Source organism: Anoplopoma fimbria, chromosome 9, assembly GCF_027596085.1.
Source record: "Anoplopoma fimbria isolate UVic2021 breed Golden Eagle Sablefish chromosome 9, Afim_UVic_2022, whole genome shotgun sequence".
NCBI lineage: Eukaryota > Metazoa > Chordata > Actinopteri > Perciformes > Anoplopomatidae > Anoplopoma > Anoplopoma fimbria.
Genome location: NC_072457.1, coordinates 20,984,808 through 21,003,829, shown reverse-complemented (window position 1 = coordinate 21,003,829; position 19,022 = coordinate 20,984,808). Strand labels below are relative to the sequence as shown.

Below are 19,022 nucleotides of genomic sequence, written 5' to 3'. Positions count from 1 at the left end.
GAAATGACTCTGCGTGTTTTTTTTTGTTAGTGTACTGGGACAGCCATTTAGTTTAGATTTAAAAGAGAATAACAAGAAAAAGGCAAATGAATGCATTTAAAGCGAGAATGGCGGATACCACATCGGATACATCAGTCTGGACATAATACATGACTTAAATGTATCCCTACTTAATTATTTTTTCACAATTACATTACATTGCATTACATTACATTACAGTCATTTAGCAGACGCTTTTATCCAAAGCGACTTACAATAAGTGTGTTCAACATAGGTATTCAAGAGAACTACTAGTCACCAGAAGTCATAAGTGCATCTCCTTTCTTAAACAAGCATCTATTAATATGCATTATTTACACCATCACATTATTTCCAGGAAAACACTGCTGCACACAGTTTGGGTGAGAGAATGGACTGTGGATGTGACATTGGACGGTCGCCAGGAGGGTGCAGCGAAGGGTAGGCTAGGGATGGCCCTGCCTGATGGCGAGGGGTTTCCCCTTTTTATCGACATCCAATCAGAAGCTCTCCAGGCCGTGACGTTGTACCTATCCTGTATCGAGGTTCCCCAAAAATATATATCATATTATTGGGAATTTTCACAATAGGATTGGAGGTTCATTTAAAAAAAATATCATATCATTTTTATTGTGATATTTTTTCATTGGCATAACATAAAATGGAACACAAAAGCAGGTGCATTATGGCTAAGAAAGAAGTTTACAACTAGGTAAATACAATATTCATAATCAAGATAAGAGTAAACAAAAGAGATTGTAGAGGAGGCTGCTCATGTGAGCTTCAAATGTGGCAGTGATGGCTAAGTATACTGCGTTGTTCATTGTCTTTGTGGACGAGAGATGAAAGTATTAAAACCCACAGTTAAACCTTATTTACAAGCATTTCATACCCATATTAAAATCATCAAGATTAAAAAAGATAAAGATCATGGGTAACTACTAATGTGCTGTGTTTCCTCAAATACGGATTTCAAAACTAAAATCAAAACAATAGCTTTATTGTTGCCTTAAAGTGTATGTTTAATTGACCTGGATATTGCCATGTTTCCTGTGACAGTTCTGCTACATTAGTAGGGTTTTGGCTGTGTCATCCTCCTATACCAGTGCAGCAGTTGAAATGCTATGAGGTCATTATCAGCTCTAACAACAACAACAACAACAACAAAAGACATCTGTAGGAAAAGTATCTATCAAAGTGTGTGTAAATCTGCAGCCCCTGTGCTAGGGAGCAATCTCAACTTTTCTTGACCCAGAGAAGTTTGTTGACATGCAAGGGAGGAAGCTGTTAGAATAATACTACTAAAGGCCTGTAGTATTGCCGGGAGTTTGGGAATATATAGAGAGGGGAAAGTGATCTCATACACAGGTCGCAGTGCTGAAACTCAGGTGTGGCCCCTGTAATACTAAGCCTGGACCCCTTCCTCTGAACCCGCCTCTGGTAAATATTTTCCTACTTTTTTTGACCCCACATTTATTCCCAGAGAGAGGAAATTGTAATTACTCTCAGCAGTGATAAAATCTACGTTTCGGAGAACCAGCCATTCGGGGGAGGTAAATGGACTGTATTTATGTAGTGCTTTTCTAGTCTTAGCAACCACTTAAAGAGCTTTACAACACAAGCTGGCATTCACACACACATATTTGTACACTGATGGCATAGGCCGCGTTACAAGGTGCCACCATGTTCCTCAGGAGTGATAAAAATCCAGCAAAGGGGTTCAGGATCCTTTACCTGAATTATTTATTTTAGCTTTTGGTTGAAGAGAGATGGGAGGTTCATAAAGAGTGTATTAAGAACGATATATATTCTCCTGAGCTTTTCACCTTTGCTCCAAAACAATGCTAATTGTTTCTGGCATATTGAAACATCATGATACTCCTATTTTTTTTTTTTACAAGCCTGTTTGCCTGTTTGACTCATTTTGCGTCATGTCCTGAGAAACGGCTGCTCGAATTAGATCATTTGATCATCTTTTAGTGACCATGAGTCATTGCTACAGTACCCTCCCTGATTTAACATGTAAATACTGGGGCAAAGGTCACCGCCTTGATAAACTCCCTGTTTGGTTTACGTGACAATTCATTAAAAAAATAAGACATTTACATGGTTACAACACCATCCTGCACAAACAACAGAACATCAACACAAAGAAAATGTTTACATTGTGATGCTTGGTGACAGGGTTTTTAATTTCAAATACAACCATTTTGCAGAATAAAGTAGAATAAAGGCGTTTTCCTTTTGCACAAACCCTGCAGTGTGTCTTGGATTAGTTTTTTGAAGGGGACTTGCAATGTATACTATATTTTGAGACCATATTCCACACATGCAATGAGCCCTGCTCAAGACTGAATAAACTCACACCTGAAGGATTGTGATGACCACAAAGACTCCATTGCCCTCACAATTTTTCCAATAGTTAAAACGGCAACACAATGCAGACAAGCTATGCGGTGTCACGTCATGCATTAGTGATAAACAATTCAACAAAACATCCGTGTATCTAATTGCAAAGGCACAAACCTAAAAAGCTCAAACTTAAGCTTTTAAATTTGCAAAACAGTTTTGCAGCAATTATACAAAGTAAATTTAAATAAAAAAATGTATATATAAAAATAACATACAATTCAAAATACTACAATGTTATTACAAAAAATGCAAACTGTATAATCCAAAATCCAAAAAAGTTTAATGAAAACAGTGTTTTCACACTTTTTTAAAATCCCAGCCTAAGGCTTGTACATTAAACAAAACGTGTTTTCATTCGCTCTATTCCAGCTCCCTCAGTGTATAACAGTGCAGACCTCGTTTATTCTCCCCCCCCCGATATCCTTCCTCTCTGTGAACTCAACCTGCCCCGACGCTTTTCCTCTTTTTCTCAGTCATCATTTTCAGCTCTCTTCGGGTTTGTTGGGATTAGTCGTTATCTGCTTCTCAAGGCCCCCCCCCCCCTCCTTTTCCTATCTATTATTTTCTCATCCATCTTATCCACATTCACCCTCACTGCTTTATGCAGATCCATTTTTCCATGGTTGTATTGTCTTATTCCTCTGCATCCTTCATGTCTTCCCTCCTTTCCTGTTTCCTTTTTTAATAATTCTTTATAGCGTCTTCTTCTTTCAGCAGCTTCTTCTTCCTTTCTTTGTCCCAAGCTTTAATACCTTCATCCCGTCCCTCCAGTATGCCACATGGATCTGCTCCTCATCCTCGCTGCCGGGTCGTCTGACCTTGCTTCTAAACCTCACACTCTTAGTCCTCTTTATGTTGCATGAATGTTAGTTAGAGTCTGATGGTGGCACCTTGCATGGTAGCCTGTCATCGGATTGTAAGCGCTTTGGATAAAAGCGTCTGCTAAATGCACTGTAATGTAATGCAATGTAATGTAATCATGTCCCTCTCTTCCAAAACTCTTCCCATGTAGCCACAGGTAACATTATTATTTATAATATTTTTCTGTCTGTAAATATAATATTTCAGTTATTGTTGATTTTCTACTGTTTTTGTTGCTTATTTATAATACTTGGTTTTTTTATTTCATTTTTATTTTTATCTTGTCTTTTAACTTTACCCTATGCTGCTGTAAGCCTGCAAATTTCCCCGCTGCGGGACTAATAAAGGATTATCTTATCTTATCTTATCTTATCTTATCTTATCTTATCTTATCTTATTATAACTGCTATACATTTGTATCCTGTTGGTTTTCATAGCTGCAGAATGTCTCAACAAACTCTTTATGATACATACTTTCTAACAAATAAAGATATATACATATTAAAAGTTTTCCCATTGAATTCAAATGGAAAATCACTTTATCCTTGTGCATTCCAACATATATATCATTACAAAAGCCACTCCCTGGGTTCTTTCCTATATTATTGTACAATTACAAACCCTTTCAATTGACATGAACATACTTACTGGGTTTGAAGTTTATGATAAGTAAGTACAATAAAACCTCATGTGTTATTCATGGGATTCAACCCTTGTATGTTCCCTTTCCTCCATGCTTCCTGCCCCTTTGCTCATCTTTCCATCTCAGAGGCAGAGAGCCTTTCAAGTGAACACCCGCAGAAACCATCGACAACAACAACAAAAGTAAAGCACTTAGCCGTTTGCAAAAAAAAACGTGACAAATCCAATGGAGCCACACTCTTTCCTGCTAACAAATCAAATCAGAGCTTTGGTCTGGTTCAACCGGGCATTTTTTTTTTTTTTTTTTTTTTTTTGTATGGAAAAATCCTCCCACGCTGTTTTCACGGGAATAAAAATGTAATATTATGTCCTGTTTATCAGTACATCAGGCAAATTGTCTTTTGGAGCCATGCTCGCTAAAGAAGTGTATAGCATCCTTTATGTGCTTGTAAAATTCCTCCATTTAAGTGCTTCACCCCATTGTACCTGTGCTCAGAGATTGAATTACTACAGGGTAATGGAAACCATGCAGAGTGCTGTGGGACATCCTTTTCCCACACAACAACCGTTTAATCACAGACGAACATTGGGCACCCTGCCACACACTCATATATATACATCAACATCTACAGCATATTTGAGTGAGTGGAGACAGAGAGAGAGACCACTGAAAGATAACCTGTGCGTTGTGAGGAAACGTACAACCACTCACAACCAGGACAGAATACTTCGGGTGAGACACACTTCGCTGAAGTAAATACAAATATCCAAGAGTTAAATCCATATTTGCAGGAAACCTGAGTCAACGTGGGGATCAGCGTCGTAACGGATCTTAATTTAAGCAATAAAAGGGCAAAAATGATGAAGAGATTGGCCTTTAATTGCTCACTTTCTGCTAGATCCCTCCTGGGCAAGTTGACATGAAGGCAGTACTTTAATGAAAGATTAACATAGATCAATCTGGTTGACAGCCTCAGAGTGGAGTGTGTGCGTGGTGGAGTAAAAGCTAATTTCATATACACGACCACATACTTTTCACGCGGTCTGACCAGAGGAAACATCACCACCTCCCTCGCCACCACTGCCAGGATTCAGTGTTGAGATTTCTCTTTTTCTCTCTTGGATTTTTTCATCTCTTGTCACTCTTTTGTGTTCCTTCTGTTTTACGGCTTCCGTTTTGTATTTTCTTAAAGCCTTTTTCCCATCATCTGATCTCGATTCTTCATTGTTCACTCTCCAGTGATGTCGTCTCTTCTGAGGGAGGAGATGCAGAGAGTTTTATTCCGACCTGATAAACAGAGACTGGTGGAGTTTATTGAGATTGAGGAGCCGACGCAAGGGAGACATTTTCTCTGTGTCTCAGGTAAACAGATTTTCAGTTGATCGTGTCATTTGAAAACAGTTTTAGGGGGTTAAAGATGATCATTGGAATTTTTATTTTACATGCACAGGATATTAACTTGGTTAAGGAGAATCTGTAGGGAAATGTGCTGAGTGTCCTTGTACAATAGTATTAAATGCTATGAGACCTGAAAGGAGTCTAGGTTTTACTTTTACTGCAGATGAAATGTCTGGTGCTGCAGTGTGCCTATTTATCTGCCAAAAAAAAAATCATTTTTCCCTTTTTCTGTAGTTTCAAAAAACAAAGTGGTGCAGTTATGTATAGTGCGATGTCAGATATCTCAGCCGTCCCTAAAGTCTGGATCCAAGAAGTCCCACACCAAACGCTCCAGCATCCAGGAGTGCTACAGGAAGGCGGAGATCTGGGGCCTGCAGGACCTGACTCTTGTCGACGGACGGGACCCTGATGTGGTAATGAATCAAATATTATTGAAATTTCCGTTGCTTATTATTGCATTATGTCCCATAGTTTTTTTATAGAATGGAAGATTGGCACATATAATATAATTATAACACTGCTTTTTATCATAATTAATCACACTGTTACTCGTCATAGTTACAAAAGCTTTGAAAAATGTCTCAAACTATAATTTCACATTGTTATTCGTGTAATCATTTTTCAGTGCTACATGCTACTGCGTGTGGACCCAAAAAAAGAAATGTCTCTCTTTGGGATCCTAAATAGAGACAAGAGAAGCAAAACAGATAAGGAAATGAGAGAGTCATAACATAAATTATTCTTTACCTACTTTTACCTATATTGTTGTTAACAACCACCTCATTTATGAGTTATAATAATGTGGAAATCTGGGGTTGGCATAGAAAAATCTTAAATCAATGTCATTATAGCTTTATGTGCAGCGTTCAAACACATTTCATCGGTCAAACAATAGAGTTTTATCGATGCAAATTAAATATTGAGACGCTTCAGAAGGCTAAGGTTAGAAGATGAAACAGTTAAATACTTGAAACAACTTCTAGAGTTCTTGAGAGATGAATTCGTGTTTTTATCAACAAGATTATTTCATGTATATGATTTTATCTCCCAACAGCCCATTTGCTTTCATATACCTGCTTATCTGCCTAACCTGAATGGTTTATTGTCTGATTTGAATCAATTTTAACTGGGGGACCACTGTGTTAATTTACAGAACATACTATTAACATCACTGTTTTGGCTCTGATTTGTATTATTATAATTTTGTTTTTATTATAAGTAATACTATCTCATTCTGTGTCTCTGTGGCTCCAGGATGACCCCTGTTTCCTGCTGCACTTTGACAAGGTGCGTACGGTGACGGCCGTCAGCTGCTCGGCCAAATACTCGTTTGTGCGTGCCCTGGTCGTTCTCAGCGACCAGAACTACCAGAAAGCACTGAACCTGCTGAACTTTGACTGGGCCTACATCAAGCCCACCTCCTTCTACTCCAACCGAGGAGACTGTGTTGTCCTCACACAGATATGCTTCTACGCATTCAATTTGGTGTGTCTGTCCATGTGTCCCGTGCCTCTGGACGCATAATGGAATGACACCATGATGGTGTTTTTGTGTGTCAATTTGAGATGTGTGCGTATGCTAGAAAACTGTAGAAGGTTTACGGTATATAGCTTGTGTTGAGTAGGAGGTGTGAAGTGAGTGTAGGCTTGTTGCAACTGTTAACACTAATAGGGCTTATTCACCATGAAATGTCTTTTTGCATTAAAACTCTGCTGAATGTATCTTTTTGTTTCAAGCAGCTTGGTATTTGTTATCTGTGTAATCAACTTTTGTGATCTTTTACTTACTTATCCTTGAAAGTATTCTATTCTGTGCGCTATTGTAAACATGTGAGTTTCAAATGGAGAACAAATAAAAACACTAGACATTTCTTGCCTGTCTCTGCCTTTATCTTTCTTGTAGGTAGAATCTTTAATTGTGGTATCAATGTAAAAGGCCAAATGAACTACTGTATTTTTGATTACTCCTATAGTGTCTTGTCTGTGGTGCTGCTTGGTAGCTCATGACTTCAGTCTGGGGCCTAAGCACACAGCTGAATTAACCTTTGGTGTATATTTTATAGGCTGGTTCCAATGTGTGTTAGAATAGATAGATTAATTAGACCTAACTTTAGGCCTAGAAATACAGGATTCAGTATTACAAAACCAGATGTTTTATTAATTTTATTCCTTGCTTTGTGGAGAAGGTTTTGAAATTTCATATTGAAACAAAAAAGTGACAGGACATAATACTATGTAGTAATAATTCAACAGTTAGCTGAATAAATATAATTTGAAAAACTGAAGTAATTAAGAAATATTAGGACTTTTTAAAATATCAAAAAATGAAAGGAGCACTGGGGACTTGGACTCATAACTATGGCCCTTTCAGTAACTATCATAAATACTAGGACTCTCCGTCGTTCTTAATTGTGAGTATGGCTTCATACTTCAAGTTTTTAATTATTCAACCTGGTAGAATCATCATTAAAGACAACTAAATACGATAGGCTACACGCAATATTTGTATCAGCTATGGCTATAATAGTAATGACACAGTTTTCCGTAACCTTACTATACAGTACCAGTCAAAAGTTTGGACACACCTTCTCATTCAACTACTTTGAAGAATCTAAAATATAAAACATATTCTGGTTTGTTGAGCATTTGTTTGTTCACTACATAATTCCATATGTGTTCCTTCATAGTTTGGATGTCTTCAATATTAATCTACGATGTAGAAAAAAATAAAATAATAAATAAAGTAAATCCATTGAATGAGAAGGTGTGTCCAAACTTTTGACTGGTACTGTATGTATGTTGTAGCATAATTGGGTAAATGTATAGTGAATTAATTGTAAATTGTCTTTTATTAGGGTATGCATGAATAAAGGTGATGTGAATTTTTTTTTGTGATTTTATTGTACTGTAAAATGCTTGGATTTAATAACTGTGATTACAAACCGGAAGCAAACATCTTATTGTCCTGGTCATTTTTTGAATTTATTATTATAAAAATACACAGTATATAAAATGAGTGTTTCATTCAAAAGTCAAAAGAACCTAAAAAGTAAAACTTAAAAACATGACAACATATTAAACTATTTAAATGTCAAAGGGTCTTAACTACAGTACCAGTCAAAAGTTTGGACACACCTTCTCATTCAACTACTTTGAAGAATCTAAAATATAAAACATATTCTGGTTTGTTGAGCATTTGTTTGTTTACCACATAATTCCATATGTGTTCCTTCATAGTTTGGATGTCTTCAATATTAATCTACAATGTAGAAAATTAAAAATAAAGAAAAACCATTGAATGAGAAGGTGTGTCCAAACTTTTGACTGGTACTGTATATATTTGTTGTCCACAGTATATGGGTGTCCATGTTTGACCCGGGTCGAGTTCTCTTTGACTCCACCTGTGGTTCATCTCTCGACCTCCAGGGGGCGACAGAACACTGCTACAGTCGACAGGGCGCATTTAGTAGCCTTGAGAACTGCCTGATGAAAATAAACATTAAAAAAAATATAAAACTCTGTTCTTTGCATATTATCTTAAATTTTTTATTCAACCACATTTAAATATTGATATATTTATTTAACATGCACACAAATCATGTTAATAACTTTCGTTGTCCTCCCCCGGTCCCCGGCGCACAGAGGACGGACCGGCGGCTCCACGCCTGCCGCCAAAATTCAAGTGAGCAGAGACGGTTGTCCTGTGGTCGGCTGTGAACGCTGGGCCGTAACCTGGAGCTTCTACTCGTAAGGTGCCGATTTTGGTTTCCTAGCACGGCGGAGAGGACAGCCCAGACATGCACATCAAGTCCATCATCATCGAGGGGTTCAAGTCCTACGCGCAGAGGACGGAGATCAACGGCTTCGACCCGCTGTTCAACGCCATCACCGGGCTGAACGGCAGCGGGAAGTCCAACATACTGGACTCCATATGTTTCCTGCTGGGCATCTCCAACCTCAGCCACGTGAGTGTGGTGGTGGTGGTGGTGGTGGTGTTGTTGTTGTTGTTGTTGTTGTTGTTGTTGTTGTTGTTGTTCAGCTCTGTGCTCAAAGGTTCAGTTTGTTTTGTTTAGTAGAGCCCAGAATCACAAGTTACACATTAGCCTCAGAGGGCTTTACAATCTGTACACATGTGACATCCTCTGTCCTTGACATCCTCTGTCCTTAGACCCTCACATCCTCTGTCCTTAGACACTCACATCCTTAGAACCTCACATCCTCTGTCCTTAGACACTCACATCCTCTGTCCTTAGAACCTCACATCCTCTGTCCTTAGACACTCACATCCTTAGAACCTCACATCCTCTGTCCTTAGACACTCACATCCTTAGACCCTCACATCCTCTGTCCTTAGAACCTCACATCCTCTGTCCTTAGACCCTCACATCCTCTGTCCTTAGACCCTCACATCCTTAGAACCTCACATCCTCTGTCCTTACACCCTCACATCCTCTGTCCTTAGAACCTCACATCCTCTGTCCTTAGAACCTCACATCCTCTGTCCTTAGACACTCACATCCTCTGTCCTTAGACACTCACATCCTCTGTCCTTAGACATCCTCACATCCTCTGTCCTTAGACACTCACATCCTCTGTCCTTAGACACCTCACATCCTCTGTCCTTAGAACCTCACATCCTCTGTCCTTAGACACTCACATCAGCACAGGAAAAACTCCCCTAAAAAAAACCCTTTAACAGGGAGAAAAAAGGAAGAAACCTCTGGGAGAGCGACAGAGGAGGGATCCTTCTCCCAGGATGGACAGAAGTCAATAGATGTCATGTGTACAGAATGCACAGCATAACAGAGAACACATTCAATGTATATGACATAAATGATTCATATAATAAGAGTAGTAAGCAGAGTAACGAAAAGGTAGCAAGTTGTCGGTGGCCTGCCTTGAAACCTGTAACGTTATCTCTTTGTTTCCTCTTCTCCTGAAAAGGTGCGAGCCTCCAACCTCCAGGATCTGGTTTACAAAAACGGACAGGGTGGGATCACCAAGGCCACGGTGTCCATCACCTTTGACAACTCCAACAAAAGCCAGAGTCCTCTGGGGTTTGAAACCCATGATGAGATCACCGTCACCAGACAGGTTGGCAAAGAAATATGTCATATTAGTGTACAACTGGTCATTGTGTGCAATGCTGATATTAACCCTTTCATGCATAGAGGTCACTACAGTGGACAGCTATTCAAATGTTGGGTTTTGATGGCATAGTTGCACATCAGCCACTACGGTGAGCGCTCATTGTAGTGGCTGATGTGCAACTATGCCATCAAAACCCACGCATATACAAGAAAACAACATTTGAATAGCTGTCCACTGTAGTGACCTCCATGCATGAAAGGGTTACAACTTGGTGATACAACTTTGTTTAAGGTGGTAATCGGAGGAAGGAACAAGTACCTCATCAATGGAGTCAATGCCAACAACACCAGGGTGCAGGACTTGTTCTGCTCTATTGGCCTCAACGTCAACAACCCGCATTTCCTCATCATGCAGGTCAGTCTCGTGTCTGCAGCAGTGTGTGTGTGTGGTAGTGTTTGTTACCCTCCACAGTATTTAACATCATGTGATGTTTCCAATATTTCAGGGGAGGATCACCAAAGTTCTAAACATGAAGCCACCAGAGGTAAAGCATGCACGTGTCGTCCACCATCGGTACTATTTCATACATTCGTCCTGTCTATTTCAAGTCTTCCAATGAGCGCCTCTTTTCTCTCAGATCCTTGCCATGATCGAGGAGGCAGCGGGAACCAGGATGTACGAGTGTAAAAAGATTAGCGCGCAGAAAACCATTGAGAAGAAGGAGGCCAAGCTGAAGGAGATTCAGACGGTGTGGTAGACATTCAGATTCCTTTTGACTAATTTATCTCGTTTCATTCTCCAGCGGGATGCTGCCACAAATACCATTGCAACTAATGTTGAAATGTTTAACTGTTTGTCTTTGATTACTCTCAGATTTTGGATGAAGAAATCACTCCAACTATGCATAAACTCCAAGAGGTAGGTTCAATGCAAAAAGTCAAAACTAACAAAAATCACCGCTGTGACTGACATGTGATGGCAAGAATGCAACAGTATCCTTATTGTTTTGTTGTTGCTAAACCTCACTCCCTCTGCAGGAGCGATCATCATACTTGGAGTACCAGAAGCTGATGCGTGAGATCCAGCACTTGTCTCGGCTGTACGTGGCCTGGCTGTTTGTGTGTGCCGAGGAAACCAAGCTGAAGTCGGCGGATAATCTGAAGGTGATGCAGGATAACATCGCCAAGATGCAAGCGAGCATGGTCGAGAATGAGAGCAAAGTCCAGGAGCTGTCGGCCCAGATTCATGAGCTGCAGAAGAAAAAGGACCAGGTACACTGGAAGACTTCATTTCCCTCATTCTTCAGAAGTTGAAAACCCTCTTGGCGTTGAAAAACATTTTGAAATAAGTGTCCAAAAATAAACTGTAGCCAAACAAAACTCAATGTTCTGTATGTTTTTATGAAACAACAATAACAAAAAGTAATCCTGACTCATATTGCGTTGCCTTTGATGTTTATCTGCTCATCTGTAGGAGGTGAATGGAGTATTGAAATCCCTGGAGGAGACTCTAGCTGACGTGCAACGTGTGGACGCCAAAGCTCAGAGTGCACTTGACCTGAAAAAACAGAACGTCAAAGATGAAACCAAGAAGAGGAGTGAGCTTGTCAAGAGTATGGAGGAGGTAACAGGACAATACATTTAGCTGCATTGTGCCTATATGACTTGTTTAATCTCTTGTCCAAACAACAAAAACTTCAACGGTTCTTTCCCTTCATCCTCAGGACAAGAAAATGCTCGTTGTAAAAGAAAAGGAAGTTTCTAAGTTGACGGAGCAGCTTCAGACTCTCCAGGAGGAGGGACAGAAGGACAGCGCCGCCCTGGAGGCCGCTGAGCAGCACTTCAGGGCCGTGTCAGCGGGCCTCTCTACCAACGAGGACGGAGCGGAGGCCACGCTGGCCGGGCAGATGATGACCTGCAAGAATGACATGAGCAAGGCAGATACTGAGGCCAAGCAGGTGAGGAAAGCACTTGAACGTATCTGACGTGGGGGGGGTGTGGTGTTTCAGGTTGCCTGTTTACATTTATTAGAAAGTTCAATATCTTTCCTGTCCTTTCTAAAGATTGTTCATCCATCTTTTCTCTGTCCTCCTGTCTGTCCAGGCCCAGATGACCCTGAAGCACGCCCAGGCTGAGCTGAAGACCAAACAGGCCGAGGTGAAAAAGATGGACAGTGGCTACAAGAAGGACCAGGACAGCCTGCAGGCCGTCAGAAGCAGCAGGGAGAAGTTGCAGGCGGAGCTAGCTAAACTCAACTATGAAGGTACTGTGTGAGAGCAGAGCAGTGCAGGCAGTCAGACATTCAGACATTCCTTATGTTATGCGTTTTGTATTAACATGTAAGGTCTGTGTATGCACTTCAGACGGGAAGGAGGAGAAGCTGCTGGACAATAGAAGGCAGCTGTCCAGAGAGGCTGCTAAACTTAAAGAGACCTATGAGCGACTTGTGTCTCGCTTCCCCAACTTGCGCTTCGACTACAAGTAAGGATTCTCCAAATGAATTAGCTCATCTCTGTAACTGTACAGTATGGTTTTTAATCAATATGTACTTTTAGTTTGTCTTCTGATATTGTGTTGGAAATTAGCTTTAGCTTTACACACACTCACACTGTTCATCTGACACTAACTCTGCAACTGTCAATGTTTCTTCCAATTTGTCCCTTTTTTAAAAATCAACACGTGAATAAAATAAATAACACATTTTAGGGCAAAATACTCTTTTCCAAAGGATTCATTAATCTATTTTGAATTTTAAAGGCCCTGCACACCCACATTGGTGACAGAAAATTGAAGCAATCATTTTCAAAATTCAAAACGCATTTCTTTCCAACCAAATATTCTACTTCAACACATATTTGTTGGCATTTAGACATTCAAAAACACTTTTCCCTGTGATCCAAAAAAATAGTTTGCTCTCCGGCTTGCTGTACTCAAAGGAGAGCACGCACCTTAACGTTGGGTCTGGCAGCAATTTCACAGCACTTTTATATAACCCCAATAACTCCAAATTCCTATTTTTAACTGACATCATAAAACATGATGAAAGCTCCATTTGAAAACCTCAATAGAAGCTTTGAATGTAATATCAAAAAAATTAATTAGGTATCTCATTGTATTGCTTGGCCCTGAAAAGACTTACAGTATAGTATTAAATGTTTTTTTTCTGTCTTAAAGGGACCCAGAGCGAGGATGGGACCGGAGCAAAGTGAAAGGGCTGCTCGCTAACCTGATCACAGTCCGGGACGTCTCCTACGCAACAGGACTGGAGGTCGTTGCAGGAGGACGTCTTTACAACATTATAGTTGACACAGAGGTAGGTGTGTTTGTGGACAGTGTGCATGTTTTTTAATTTTTTAGGTGCAATCATGTTCCGGTGTTTATGGTATTTAATTTGCGTACCATTGGGACAGTGTAACCCATGTGATATTTTGTCTTTGCCAGGTGACTGGTAAGAAACTGTTGGAGAAGGGAGAGCTGCAGCGGAGGTACACCATCATCCCCCTGAACAAGATCTCTGCAAAGACACTCAGTGACAGAGTGGTGAACAATGCCAAGAGCCTGGTGAGACGTCTAAACACAGCCCGGTTTGGAGATTGAGTCATCACACTCTCTGATGTTAAAAAGCCCTGACTCCTCTCCGTCTGTCCTCCCCCGTTCCCCCAGGTCGGAGAGGACAACGTCCACGCAGCTCTGTCCCTGGTGGGCTATGAGTCCGACCTGCGTAAGGCCATGGAGTACGTCTTTGGCTCCACGCTGGTGTGCGACAGCTTGGACAACGCCAAAAAGGTGGCTTTCGATAAGCAGGTGATGACCAAGACCGTCACTCTCGGAGGGGACATCTTCGACCCACAGGGAACTCTGAGCGGAGGTGAGAAGGAGGGCGACTCGTGTGCTAGATGATGTGTGTCACTGAGTTATCTGTGAGGTTGCTTTAAAACATGCCTCAAATTGTTTTCTTGTACATTCAAATGTTTATTTTTTTGCTTCAACTCATGTTTTGCTTTATAACTGTTTTCCAAAGCTTCCGCGCATACCTGGAATAACAGTTTGGACTTCCTAGAAACATGTAATATGACGTTTTTCATACACAATGCCTTTTTCTCTTCCAGGCGCTCGCTCCCAGTCAGCCTCGGTCCTGACCAGCCTGCAGGAGCTGAAGGAGGTTCGCGACAGCTTGAATGAGAAAGAGGCCCAGCTTCAGGATACTGAGAGTCAACTGGCCAGCCTTAAAGGAACCGCCGAGAAGTATGCAGACATCAAATACACACACTAATTAAAATGGAGCTAGACTGGTAAATCGACCGGGCCGATATATGAGCCAATATTAGTTTATGACGGATGCATTAATATCTGATAACTTGGCATGTTTGAGATCATTTAGAAACAGAGTCACCTTTTACATAGTTTGTCCACTAGAGGGAACTGACTCTTCAGTACATATCTTAAAATCAAAAAATCCAATACAAGCGATCCATATCCAGGTTGTTTTGTTTATTATAAAAGATATTTGTCCGACATATTGTTATGGATTTAAAAAAAATATCTATATCTGTATCGGCCAAAAAAATACTGTATCTGTCAGGCTTTTGTTTCCAAGTTTTCCCAAATGTTCTTAAAATAAATCACCAACTCGGTGCCCCCCACATCTTTCTGGACAATACTGGATTTCATTATCTCCTACGTTTTTCTTCTTACTCTTCATTCACTGCACTTCCTCCCTCCAGGTACCGTCAGCTGAAGCAGCAGTATGAGCTGAAGGTGGAGGAGGAACAGATTCTGCTGGCCAAGGTGCAGCAGAGCTCCTTCCACCAGCAGCAAGAGGAGCTGGAGAGGCTACGCAAGGCCATTGGTCAGAATGCTGGAATGTGCACACACACACACACACACACACACACACTTTACAAATGATTGTAATCAACTAGGCAGTTTGCTCACACTGTATACAAATAGACACTATATTTGTGAGATCTCAAACAATACATTGGTCCTGATTTTAATCTTCTTTTGTGCTAACTTTCACTGTGTGCGATGGTCTTGCTCAACCAGAGGAGAGCGAGGAGACTCTGCGTGTCACCAAGGATGTGCAGAAACGGGCGGAAGAAAAGTACAAAGTGCTGGAGAACAAGATGAAGAATGCCGAGGCCGAGAGGGAGAAGGAGCTGAAAGCCGCCCAGCAGAACCTCAACTCAGCCAAGGCCAAAGCTGACACCTTCAATAAGAAGCTGAAGCAGAAGCAGCAGGTACGCCGCCCACACACACGGGCAACCACACACAGTCAGTCGTCCTCCATTCAATGCTTAAACATCCTCAATCTGCGTGTGCCTCTGTCGAATTAATCAAATGCGTTTTACTTTCTTGCTCGTGCGTGCAGGAGTCCGACGCCGTGGCCCTGGAGCTGGAGGAGCTGCGGAGGGAGCAGGCTGGTTATGAGCAGCAGATCCAGGCTGTAGATGAAGCCATGGGGGCCATCAAGGAGCAGATAGACAGCATGGCTTGCACCGTATCACAGAACAAGGTATTTACAACATTTTGTGTGTGTGTGTGTGTGTGTATATATACAACTGTGATGCTCACAAGTTTGTGCTTTTTTTAAATGTGTCTCCTAAAGAGCTCACATTTCAAAACATACATGTTAAATCTACTGTTCTTATTTCCGTCCCTCTTTCACCATTCCTCATTCTCTCTCTTGCTGTGCAGGAGGCGGTGCGCAAAGCCCAGGAGGAGCTGGCCAAACAGAAGGAAGTGATCATGACTCAGGACAAAGAGCTCAAGGTGATTTACATTTTCTTCTTCCTTTTTTTTATTTTTTTTTTTTTTTTAAAAGGATAGTTTGTAAGATTTGGCGGCATCTATCGATGGACTAAACACCTCTTCGCTCTGCGGTAACGTAAGCCACTCAGTGCTCAACTGCTCGGAGGCCATCCTTACCGTAATAACAGTACTATAGGAGCAACAGAAGTCAGACAGCGGCTGGCGAGAACACGGTTTTGCTCATTCTGGGCTTCTGAAGAAACATGGTGGTGCTTCCTGTGTAGATTTGAAGGGCTCATTCTTAGCTAAACAAAAACACAATGATTCTTAGTTTCAGGTGATTATAAACCATTGAAGACATACCTATAAATATTATGTGCCATTTCTGCTAGTAAATCCCCCCGAAATGCTCCATACTGTTCCTTTTTAATGCTGTGGTTCTTAACTCCTAATTTAGAAGCTTTGAGTAGTTCCTTAGAACATAGTATGTTGATCTTTAACTCTCTACTTGCGACAGTTTTAACTTTCCTCTTTGTCTGTTTCACTTGTTTAATTGTCTAGTGCTGACTTATTCTACAGCTTGGAATTTTCAAATATGACTTGTCGTTTGACATTTTTTTTTTAAACTAATTGAATATTCCAGGGTAAGAGCACGGAGGCCAATAAGATAAGAGAGCAAAACAACGAAGTCCAGCTGAAGATCAAGGAGCTGGAACACAACATCAGTAAACACCGCAAGGACAGCCAGGAAGCTGCTGACAAGGTACACACACACACACACACACACACACACACACACACACACACACACACACACACACACACACACACACACACACACACACACACACACACTCTCTGAGGTCCCTGAGAGTTTCATCTGTCTTTATGATCATTGTCCTCTAACCATGGCTTTCTCTCTCCCCCCTTCGTCACAACGTTCGTCCTCCAGGTAACTCGGATGCTGGAGGAACACGACTGGATCCGGTCGGAGCGCCAGTTCTTCGGCCAGCCCTACACCTCGTATGACTTTAAGACCAACAACCCCCGCGAGGCCGGCCAGCGGCTGAAGAAGCTGGAGGAGACCACCAACAAGCTGGAGAGGAACGTCAACAAGAGGGCCATGAACATGCTGAACGAGGCAGAGGAGAGGGTGAGGACAGAGACGCAGGAAGAGCTCGGGAGATTGTTGAAGATTGTTAGCAAATGCAACAAAAAAAAACTACAATTGTGGCTTTGAATGACTCTACATTTATCCTCCTGCAGTACAACGACCTGATGAAGAAGAAGAGGATCGTGGAGAACGACAAAGCCAAAATCTTGCAGACCATCGAGGAGCTGGACCAGAAGAAGAATGAGGCTCTCAACGTGGCGTGGCAGAAGGTCGGCTCTCTTTCAGAACAACATTTTTCCCATTTGTTGCTCACTGTCATCTCACATTTGGCTGTGTGTACCGAGAGAAAATATACCCAGCATTGCCAATTTATGAAGTACTTTGTCCCATGGATTTGACCCTCACAGTAACTCCTGTTCTTGTTACTTTTCCCATCACTTCTAATAATTCCCCTTCCTCTGCAGGTAAACAAGGACTTTGGCTCTATTTTCTCCACTCTGCTGCCAGGGGCCACTGCTAAGCTGGCCCCCGCACAGGGCTGTGGTGTCTTGGAGGGTCTGGAGTTCAAGGTGGCCTTGGGCAACACCTGGAAGGAGAACCTCACTGAGCTAAGCGGCGGGCAAAGGTAAAAATTGTTTTGCTATTTTTACCGCTATGGATGTAAAGGTTTCCATGGATGATGAGGGAAGTCGGTCACTTTTATTAAAGGTCCTCTTTGCGTCTCTGTGTTCAGATCACTGGTGGCCTTGTCCCTCATCCTGGCCATGCTGCTGTTCAAACCGGCTCCCATCTACATCTTGGACGAGGTGGACGCTGCTCTGGATCTCTCGCACACACAGAACATCGGGCAGATGCTGCGCACACATTTCCGACACTCCCAGGTATGCATGTGTTCCAATACCCTTACTAAGTGCGGTCATGTACACATTCACCATAATCTGAGTCACGGGGTTATTAAAGAGTAACCTTCCTAAATTCTCTCCCTGCAGTTCGTGGTGGTGTCCCTGAAGGACGGCATGTTCACCAACGCCAACGTCCTGTTCAAGACCAAGTTCGTGGACGGCATGTCCACGGTTTCGCGGACGGCGCTCAGCCAGAGCGACATCAACGTTCCCCAGAAAGGCCACGACAAGGCTCGTCAAAAGGACAAGAGGAACAAACCGCTCATCAGCTAATCACTGAAACAGCTCAACAGCCATATTCTAAATTTGCTCTGTTTTTAAGTCATGTCTATGTGGTATCTGTTTATAACCTCTGGCAATCAGTCGTGTATACCATTTCCTGTGTTGGTGGTCTTTGCTCTCTCCTTATCTCAAGAGTTGTGTTTATATGACTTGTGCTTTTTTTTTTTTTCTTCACATCTTTTGTGTATTTTAAACCTTTTTAACTGTAAATTTCTTTTGTCTAAACTGTCCGTGGTTATCCTGTCCCTTTCCTGGTATATGTTCATGCTCTTTGCCACACATTATCAGTTTTGTATGCAGCTAACGTGCCGATGTATTTTAGTAAATAAAGCAGGTTGAATATAAATACTTGACTCAATTGTGTTCTTTCATTGTCCAAGCCGCTTCACAGATTGGACGGAACTAAAAGCCAAACCTGCAGTGTTGGACACTAGAGTGGTCTGACAATTTATCAGTATTAACATTACAAAAATCTTCAGGCTACTGATCTGACACAAGCTTTTTGGTTGTTAAGTTGCAATTGTACAGTTACATACATTTCGAACAATCAAA

At 41.5% G+C, this 19,022-nt stretch overlaps 2 protein-coding genes across 2 annotated transcripts; both read left to right on the top strand.

The window, feature by feature from the left end:
- The first annotated feature begins 5,175 nt into the window (after nucleotides 1-5,175).
- Nucleotides 5,176-6,856, top strand: exoc1l (exocyst complex component 1 like). The gene is made up of 3 exons (XM_054605303.1): nucleotides 5,176-5,296; nucleotides 5,567-5,745; nucleotides 6,587-6,856. The coding sequence occupies exons 1-3, from the start codon at nucleotides 5,176-5,178 to the stop codon at nucleotides 6,854-6,856; spliced, it is 570 nt and encodes a 189-aa protein (XP_054461278.1).
- Nucleotides 6,857-9,023: 2,167 nt separating this feature from the next.
- On the top strand, nucleotides 9,024-18,810 carry smc2 (structural maintenance of chromosomes 2). The gene is made up of 25 exons (XM_054604194.1): nucleotides 9,024-9,296; nucleotides 10,276-10,425; nucleotides 10,714-10,836; nucleotides 10,928-10,966; nucleotides 11,060-11,170; nucleotides 11,296-11,340; nucleotides 11,460-11,693; nucleotides 11,896-12,045; nucleotides 12,146-12,379; nucleotides 12,525-12,684; nucleotides 12,785-12,902; nucleotides 13,596-13,734; nucleotides 13,863-13,982; nucleotides 14,085-14,289; nucleotides 14,531-14,666; nucleotides 15,146-15,270; nucleotides 15,468-15,661; nucleotides 15,793-15,936; nucleotides 16,119-16,193; nucleotides 16,816-16,935; nucleotides 17,125-17,325; nucleotides 17,439-17,555; nucleotides 17,751-17,911; nucleotides 18,020-18,167; nucleotides 18,276-18,810. The coding sequence occupies exons 1-25, from the start codon at nucleotides 9,129-9,131 to the stop codon at nucleotides 18,459-18,461; spliced, it is 3,603 nt and encodes a 1,200-aa protein (XP_054460169.1). The 5' UTR covers nucleotides 9,024-9,128; the 3' UTR covers nucleotides 18,462-18,810.
- Nucleotides 18,811-19,022: the final 212 nt, after the last annotated feature.